We start from the raw sequence: 10,077 nt of genomic DNA on the forward strand, positions 1-10,077 counted from the left end.
AAGAACCACGGCACGTTCATCGTGAACGACTCTTTCTATAGGTGTCTATCAGTCAAAAGTTTATTCTTTTATAAAATGTTTGCCGATTGTTAAGTGATTTATTTAAACCTCTTTCAGGTGCTGGTGAGAATGTTATGGGAAACGCACGCCTATATGCGTCAACACCGGGACCGGGTCAACGAACTCGCAGCTATACTCAGAGAGGAGCTTATGCAGATTTGACAAGGTAGCTGATTCACTTGTTTTACTTAGACTAGACTCAAACACTACACCTATTATCAACGTCTTCGGCGTACTTAACCAATTTGATAAGTGGCCTAGACTGATACCTCCACCATTGATTTAGAATATCCTAGATACCCTAATAACGCTGTAACTGTAGTAACTGTGCTTAAACGCCTTCTAAGAACAGTTGCGCTGTCAGTAACGCGTGCTTCGGTATCGGATCAACATGCCGAAGTGCTCCATAAAAAAGTGAAAAAATAATAAATTACGACTTGAAAAAGGGTGGCATATTGTATTTTCGTTAAGTAATAGTTAATAGTTTCATAATGTAGTGAATTTGTGGCAAAATACGCCTTCAAACTCATTAAAAACATTATTGTTCTAAATTAATTTCCATAAGTACCTTATTTCATTTGAAACGTCAAAGCCGTCAATTTGTTACGATTGACACGTGGCGTAAACTTAAATATTCGTGACATAAGGTTGCATGTAACCAAAATTGAAATGTTCTTAAGTACATTATGTGTTTTTAATTTGCCTTAGTAGACGCACGCACTTGTCACTTAGCGATGGGACATTTTTGCGACTTGAATTTGTAGGTGACAGTGTATCTAGGGTATTCTAAATCGCTGATCTCCACGCATTCCTGAGAAAAAGGCTCTTGACAGAAGGACAGACAAACGACAAAGTGATCCTATAATGTAAGGGTTCCGTTTTTTTTTTGTAGGTACGGATCCTCTAAAAGAAGCTAGTTTTTTGGTACCTGATTCATACAAGATCATTCGTAATTCGACCTATTACTAATCACAATAAGATTGCATTATTGGTGGTTTTCCGAAGGAGCATAACACTTTTTCTTATGCTTTATGTGTAATGTATTAGTATTATAATAAACTTTTCCTCTTACAGAGTCGGCAGCAACGGTATAACGAATAATCAGAGTCCCGACAGTACCGTATTGATATATTGCATTCGGGCGCCAAAACAATAAATGTTATAGGTCGATTCACAAGAGCTGGCACGAATGGGTTGAATGAAAGTAATGTCACTTAGACATTTTTGTAGGAAAATGACAGATACATGACATTTTCACATATGTGTGAACCTATGCAACTAGGTAACACACAGATACTTTCATTCACTCGTTCATTCTATTCGTACCAGCTCTTGTTAATTGGCCTGTACGTAGAACAAAAGTGAACATGAGAGGAATTTATTATTTACGAGTATTGGTGAATTGGAATTATTTTGGTTCTTAGGGATAACACATTTCATAATGTAATTTTTATACACACCACAACCGGGGTTACAATTTGAGGTCGCAATGATAAAATTTAATGTATTTCGAACAAAATTGATTTTTACAGTACTTAGTATTATTGTTATGCTATATGAAGATTATTTGTTTTGTTTGTCTATTATTAATGGTATCGTGATATACATGCAGGTATATTTATTTAATTTATTCCAATTTTTATTTGTTGCTAGATATATAGAGATTTTTAATGCATCACAATTTTTGCGTAGAAAGTTTATAATAGCAAATGTGTTGGCTAGCTTTAATATTTTCCTAATGAATTATTATTATTATTACGTTAACTAAATGAAATATTGATAAATTCTATAATAGTGTATAAATTATATCTTATATTAAATATATATCAGGCTGTCAGGGGTAAATGCGGAGCGGAGTCACAGGGGTAACTCCGCTCCGCATTTGTTTACCACGTGGAGCTAGACAGCGGAGCGCAGCGAGAAAATGGGTGTGTAATGTTTGTCATAAAAACTATTTGCGAATTTTCATTTCTCATAACGCAAATATCAGAATTTCAATCTGTCGAAATATTGAGAACGTATAAAAACAATATGCATATAAACAAATTGCCGAATTTCTCAAATCATATTATTCAATTAGCATAATTGTCTTATGCATACTAAAGTTCTGTATAATAGTCATGCAGCATGATTAATCAAAGTTCATAATAAACAATTTTTATACAAACATGAGGATAATAATCGAAAATTATAAGACACCTGGCAAAAATACAACAACAAAGTTCATTGTGAAGCAATTTTATCCGGACTGCTATAAAAAAAAAACCTAACATCGAAGGCTAAGGCGGGAGCGAAGTGGAGCGTAGCGTGAACCTAACCTATCTGAGTCGCTTCTGCTCCGAACCGTCTTGCTCGCTCGCTTCGCTCGCTCGCACAAATTCAAAGTTTTTTTTTTGCATTTGGCACGCATGATGTTATACCGTCTAATCATCTAGAAATGATGATATAGATTTTAATAATCATATGATTAACCGAATATTCAAAATGAAATTATTGAATATAAGCATTATAGCAATTGTTGTTATGACTAATGAATGTTATAGTATTTCAAGCTTATGCTCGGTAATAACATGAAATCCGTTTTTATGATAAACTAGATGAAAACCCGGCTTCGCTCGGGTAAAATGTAGACTCATAATAATATATTGGAAAAAAATTTTTTGCCACTGAAAAGACTGTCGTACTTATCGAAAAATCTGAAGTATATTCCCAGCCTTAATAATTATCACAAACGTACTCTCACAGCTAACCTACGTATCGGTATTTCACCAGTAGATAGTTCTGCTAAATCTTATTTTCCCAAATAACTATGATGTCTCTGTCTCATAATCAAAGAAATTAGACCTAAAGGGCCCCATATACGGTACGATTCGTCTGTACGATCGATCTGATGAAAATCGACGAATCGTACCGTGTGTGGGGCCCTTAAGAGGTCACAATGGAGAACGAAATGCAAACCTGTGACACGTGATGACGTGACACTAACGCCAATTTGATGTGATGACTTTGTTTGACATGTTTACTTCGCAACGCCATTATATACTTAGTAATTTATTCAAGTTTATATTGAAAATACTCGATAATCCGAATTTTCCGCCTACAAGTTGTCGACTCGGATTGACTAATTTTTTACGCTCTTCAATTTGATGTGCATTTCGTTCGAGTCTACCGTACCCCTTGACGAAATTATTTATATAGATGAATATTATGATTCTTGAACATAGTAAAATGAAATTATGCTAAAAGTTTGTATGACGATTGAACGGCACCCCGAGAAAGTAATGCGGAGTAGACTTCCGGACTGTTTTTCCATTCGCGGAGCTTCCCCACTTCCCCGCTCGTTCTCGTTTCTCCGCCCCGCATCCCCGCTCCTCTTCCTCGCTCCGCATTTGTATGAATTTTTAACCTCTTCACCGCCACAAAACAAACGAAATGACATGCTCTGTGCGCCACAGAAAAACCAGCGACAAATCAACTTGATTTTTAATTCCCATTCCAAAAGGATTCATTTCGAGTTGAATGTTGGTCATGTATAGATGACCGTGGCGTGTGAGGCGGTGAAGAGGTTAATTAAGCTAGTTATCAATGCCCTGTCCACTGAAGAGAAGCGGGGATTTTATACAATTCTATTGGTAGATTTTTATCTTGCTCACCGCTCCGCTGGCTCGCTCCGCTCCAGTGGACAGGCCGCATTTACGCCTTTTAAAGTACTATTTAGTATGAGTTCAGACCTCATTTCTGACCTCTGTAGTATTTCCGCTGTTTCTTCAAACATTTTAGAACTAAGTATTTAAAGTTGTTATGTACATTATATATGCTTGCACAAAATAAACTGTAGGTATAACCAGGTGATTGTGCTCATTAGTATGAGAGCCTTAGGGGCTGTTTCACCATCCATTCATTAATGTTAAGTGACGGTTAAATGTGACGCCGTCTTCGTCTATTCGAACAAAACAAATAGAGACAGCATCACATTTAACCGTCACTTAACACTAATCAATGGATGGTGAAACAGCACCTTCATACACTACTTTATAGGAAAACAACGGCCTTAGAATAATTAAAAAAATGGCCAATAGAACTACCGATATTGTGTTGTTTTCATTTTGTTATTGCAACAAAACATTCTTCGGATACCTAGTGTAGTATTTACTTGAATGGATTTATTTATATGGAATAATGAGAATGAATTGTTTGATTTAACATTATTTGTTTTGATAATTATTTATATATTTTGTTGATATCTTTTAAAAAACCCATGACATTGTTGTTCTTTTGAAAATCAACGGTTGGATTTTAGAAAGAGAATAAAAACCTTGCAGCTATGGTCTGAATTTACCAAAACATATTCAATTTGGGATTTAAATGTCAAAAATAACATTATCATCTAAGTAGGTATAATAATAAGGTAATATTTGTTCTTCAAGCAATTGTAATAAACTTGGTTACTTTTGTATCTCAACTATTTAATATAATTAATAAACAGACAGGCCGAAAAAATGGTTTTATTCCAAATTAAACACACATTTTTAAAAGCACTTTTATTTCTTTATAATAAAACTTACTAATGGAGGCTTATACAAAGACTCAATAATATCACATTTCTGATGTGGATATTATCAATCCACGAACTAAACTAAGTACTAAAACTATCCTATTAGTGTACCTAAGCCGCTAAGTACCAACGATAAGTTTTAAGTTGTGTAGCTCCACAAATCTAAGGACTATCTCTCACAGGTTAAGTTTGAGGTCAGTTAGCATACAAGACAACTATGCGGTACATTATACTTTGTTTTTTTTTAGCATTAGTAAAAGGGTAAACAATCTTGACGAGTCTTTTTATTGAAAAACGTTTTAAAAAAAACAGTAACTATTACTTTAGAAACCAAAAGCATGATGATATGTCCTTGTTAATTGTTACATATCTGCTGTGTCTTATTTTTCAAAAGTGTTTTTCAATAAAAAGACAAGTCCAGATTGCTTACCTTTCTTCTAATGCAAAAAAATGAAGTATAGAAATACAGAAAAGTATTTACTTGAAGCTCAAAACATACTAGGCGTAAGTTCATTATTGTATTTGTGCAAGTGCGCTCAGAGTACTTTACTTGCACTTGTAGTAAGGGTTCTTACACATTAAGACGATACGATATCGCGTGATTTTCCACCACAGCATTCTTGCAACGATGCAGCGTCGTATCAAAACGCGATATCGTGCCGTGTTTATGTGTCAGAGCCCGGAGACTGCTTATAACTCAACGTGTACTTTAGGCGATCACTCGCACAAAAACAAAGCTGAGCCTACCCGTTGTAGTGTTTGCGATTATGCAAGTAGCTGGAATAGCATACATACGCTGTCTCTTGCGTCACGAATTGGCGCCAATTGGCGGCAAATACCGAGGGAGGTAACTGTCACTATGCATGAGCGGATCCTGAGGTCTAAAGTGAAAAGTGATTCCAATTTGTGACATTGTCGAGCCAGTGTAATACATCTAAACAAACACCATACCCGTGACAGAGCGGTCTCAAACCTAGATCCGCTAAAAGTTCCCATGCCCATAAAACCTATTTATTATTGTCTCTCGAGTTAAATTCTTCACAAAGTTTCACTTGGAGAAACAAATAAGTACCGTTTTAAGTAGATGAGATTCTACAATTAATGTACAACCATTTTTTTTCTATAAAATAATTCAGTGGTTTATTTGCAAAGTAAAATAATTATTTCACTATTTAGCTGTCTACTTTGATAAATAAATATTTAAATATAGGAACATGAATCCTTAATTAAGTTCATTGGCCCATGAATTGGTTTATTTCCAGCATTTAGATATGACCTTTCACGCTTCACTGAAAAATCTAATACCTAGACATAAACATTGAGTTTCTACAGTATGCATACACTAATCATGATTGGGTATTATACATTATTAAGTTATTAACCTTTTAACCGCCAATACGTTTTCATTCGCACAGTGGAACAAATAGAATCATGACCCAGGGTGGAACCTTTTCATAATCAATTTCACTATGATTTTCTAGACAAAAGTATGAGATGTGAACATGACATTGACATTAGTAGCACAAAGGTTCCACCCTGGGTCATGATTAAATTTGTTCGACTGTACGTGCCCGTGTCGCCACCTACACCGAAACTATGTGACATTTTGTCTTAAAAATAAGACTACGGCGATAGTGGCTGGACGTTGGGTGTCTTATATGTCAAACTACGGCGGTCAAAAGGTTAATATTGAAAACAGGTTAATCTAATTTGAAAAGGTCATAAGAGTCAAATGGTTTGTTACTCCAGATTTAGTCTTATGAGTTCTCTGATAAAGTTTAATTCTATTAAGCAATTTAGTCCGATTTACTTCCACTTCTGACGTGTTTCACAGTTTAGAACGATATATGTATGTTTAAACAAATAACTAAAGAAAGCCGGTACTCAATGCCTTTAGAAATTGTCTGGTACAATGGCCATTGTATATAAAACATGGTTGTTTACTAACAATGGTTAAAAGATATGTATACCTATATCTTTGTTTGCTTATTTAATTCTATGCGAGACTACATTTGCTGTACATATTATTATTATATATAGCAAATGTTTGTTTGGTGCTTCCGCTTCGAAAAACCTTTGCATATTGTATTCCATTTTATAAATTCGCTACACATTTAAACTCATCCATCGGTATTACAAATAGTCAACAATGTACGATAACCAACATATAGAAGGAAGCACCGAGACAATACTGCAAAAACAACTAAATTAAAAAAACAGTTTTTCCTGATGTATTGTACAGAGTGGTACTCAGCTATTTTCACAATATTCTCTCGATATTCAAGAAATTAAACACAAATAAACATTTGGACACAGAAAAAATAGGCATTGCTGCTGACAAATAAACGTGCGAAATGTCAAGTTAAATTATGTAGAAAACAATAATAAGAGTGAATTTTATGTCAATTGTAAACCTAACCCAATAACGTGCAACATTCACATAGTGTATAATGGGGACGTGTATTTTCTAAAAAAAAAAAGTAAGTACTCACACTTTTGATTGAGACCACTGTTTTTTTGAGTAGGCAGAGGTGGTTTTGAAGTATTTGAGTTATTAAAAGTAACCCAGCGGCAGTGTTGCTCATAAATAAAAACTAAAAAGGACCATCAAAAACTTTCTCTACTAAAATTAACATTAAACAGAGTCATACTTTGCATGCTCTTGCTAACATAGATTAATTTATAAATGCTCTATTCATTAACTAACCCCGTTTTTGGTGGTAACCAAATTAGGAAAATGAAGTTACTCAAATATTTGGCACCACAGAAAATGGAACGTAAGAAAATCACACTTACGAGTTACGCGTGTTCTGGAAATAGTGAGAGGCAAATTTGAAACGTAGAAAGAATCGTACATACATTACAAATAGTGTCTTACATTTAAGGTAGCCCACTAAACGTAAATCGTGATTGGTGCGGTTGGTACGGGTGTTATTTGTTGCTCCCAGCTTATAAAATACATAGGAACTATAGAAATACAGTCCATCAAACTCCTGTGTGAAGAAACGACTTATCTTCGCTTCATTCGCTTTCGGTGTGGAGGGACAGTATAAATCAAGAATGAAGTTTATTCGGATAAGACCAGCTATTAAATAAACTCATTTCGATGACATGTAGTGAAGCTTATGCTCTAATTTAAGGCGTGGCTTTTTCTTACGTTTTAAAAGGCACTGCGGTTTAGCTCTGCATTATTTTTGCCTAAACACACGTAGCTCGCTAGTGTTGACTTTATCCAATAGAACCTACGTAACGACCTAACCTGGGCATCCACAAAAAGTGCCATTAGCATTAGCACCCTAAGCATAAACTGGTAACTCTCAAACTGAATAAATTCAGTTTTCAGGAGGCGTTAAATGTATAGGGATTTGTGCGATTGAACACCACAATCCAAACATTCTGATTTTAATCATCTCACAAAACTAGTGATGTGCCGAAGGAAACTTTCCAAAATTGCGGAATTTTTCATATAGGAAAATTTCGGAAACTGCTCACAATTTTGTACGGGGATTGAAACATTCCATTATTCTTGTGGAAATTTCCAGAAATTTCCGAGAACTTTTTCAACTTTTTGGAAACTTTCCGTAACTTACACATCTACACAAAACACAGCCCTTCGACTATGACCGTTGATTAACATAATCTTAGTCCGTCGCTATATCACATTTGACTTGGACTTGCCAAATTATCTACTCGCCGCCTGTAAGTGTAATAAATTTAGAAGTCGTCCGGATGTTCCATGTTGGCGATTAGGTTCCTCTTCTCTTCTTTGCCAGGTTTAGCATCCATTAATGTTGGCCGTATCGTCGTCCTTGGTTCGAAACATGGCTGAAACAATAAAAAACAAAGTTATTAATTAAGTTACTATGATAAGAATAATTTTGGATAAATATTCAACCTTTTTGTGGCGTTTTTTCGTCATTACCGTTTCAGCAAGTATTGCTCAGACCATGATGCTCAAGGTTAAATCTTTATGAAACTACTCGTAAGTCGTAGGGGCCGCCAGGTACACTCGGAATTCCGTAAATATTCGTACATCACACACATACGTTTATTTCAATTCTGTAACGCACAGGCCACTATGCGGAATTCCGAATCAGAGAAAACTTCGGACGGAAAACTACTGCAGCTGCTGCTTCGGGCAGTTCTGTATCGCATGCCAACTAGGATCCACATAATATCAGCGTCGAGTCATTCGTGGGGTGACGAATGCTACTTTCATAACAAACGTATTTAGATACTTAGTTATTGAAACAATTGCTTATGTTAGCTATGAAATAAAAATGTTTCATATTCTTATTCTACTGTTTGTAAGTATGTGGTAGGTCCACAGATTTGTATGGTTTTACTGCGTTCGGAATTTTGAATGAATTCCGAGTGTATGTGGCTGCCCTAAAAACAATACCGACGATAAATCTAGCGTGATCTATTTATACGACTTGTCCTTCGGTTTAGCTAATATTTAAACGTGGGATGCTAATGAAGTTTTTAACCGAGCGATCAAAACGCTCGAATATGCATAATTTATTTGACATTCTTAAACGTAATGACATTAGTAACGGAATTTGGTTTCAGAAACTAGCTATATTACAGAAGCAGTAGGTACACAATCCCCATCAGATATTTCGGAGCGGCGAAGGTGGCCAAAAATATCGGAACATGCATGCACTCTATTATTAAGGTCTTAAAAGTCCATGTTTTGATATTTTTGATCACTTGGCCGCTCCGAAATATCTGATGACGTCATCTGATGACGAATGTACCTACATATATTAGGTACTTTATTTACAATAATGAGGGTTTTCACTCACAGAGGCGAAATATCGCTAGATGGCGTTAGTATCGTGAGGTCCGTTTGACGTTTGACGTTTGCTTCCGATTGGTTAACGGACCTGATACTAAGGCCATCTAGCGATAAATCACCTCAGTGAAAACCCTCATTTGACATCACCAATCAGTCTATGTACTTTTTTTATAACTGTCATAACTCTACTTCCCTTTAGTTTTTTTGGCTATTAAGCTGTGTTGCCAACACAATTGATTTATTTATTTATTTCAAAGCAATTAAAAATCTAAATTTGCAGTTACTTGAAACTTAATCTGGTTCTGTGGTGCATCTTGGAGTTATCGTTGTCAAATATTCTATTACATTACCAAGCTACCTCTAGCCCTTGCAGTCAACAAGAATACGACTAACTGACATTTTCTTACTCTATCTTAATCAATCATACACACACACGTAAGACCATGTAACACAAATCCTCTCCATTGCAAGTTATCTACAATTTATGAACAAATTTGTTAGTATGCGTGCTCTCATGCGCGAAGCCAATTGATCAAAAGGTGAACCTGTCAACGACGATCAGCTATTCGTCGCCAAATGCCTGCTCGAGTCTATTTACCTGTGTGAAAATAACTCTTAAAGGGCGCTGCAAATTTAATCAAGCAATTTGCGAAGCTAGTGC

The 10,077-nt window shown here is 35.5% G+C and overlaps 1 protein-coding gene and 1 long non-coding RNA gene across 2 annotated transcripts in view; one reads left to right on the forward strand and one right to left on the reverse strand.

Moving 5' to 3' along the window:
• LOC141430207 (85/88 kDa calcium-independent phospholipase A2-like) overlaps positions 1-7,081 on the forward strand; it is a 36,720-nt gene extending 29,639 nt beyond the window's left edge. Inside the window, exons 16-17 of the mRNA XM_074090804.1 lie at positions 118-226; positions 1,135-7,081. Coding sequence (XP_073946905.1) covers positions 118-222 — 105 coding nt within the window. The 3' untranslated portion in view covers positions 223-226; positions 1,135-7,081. The remainder of the gene's footprint in view (positions 1-117; positions 227-1,134) is intronic.
• On the reverse strand, positions 4,897-10,014 carry LOC141430215 (uncharacterized). The gene is made up of 2 exons (XR_012451626.1): positions 9,962-10,014; positions 4,897-8,440 (listed from the first exon to the last, which is right to left on the reverse strand). It is a non-coding gene; the product is annotated as an uncharacterized lncRNA (long non-coding RNA).
• Between the last annotated feature and the right edge of the window lie 63 nt (positions 10,015-10,077).

This window comes from Choristoneura fumiferana, chromosome 8, assembly GCF_025370935.1.
Source record: "Choristoneura fumiferana chromosome 8, NRCan_CFum_1, whole genome shotgun sequence".
Classification (NCBI taxonomy): domain Eukaryota; kingdom Metazoa; phylum Arthropoda; class Insecta; order Lepidoptera; family Tortricidae; genus Choristoneura; species Choristoneura fumiferana.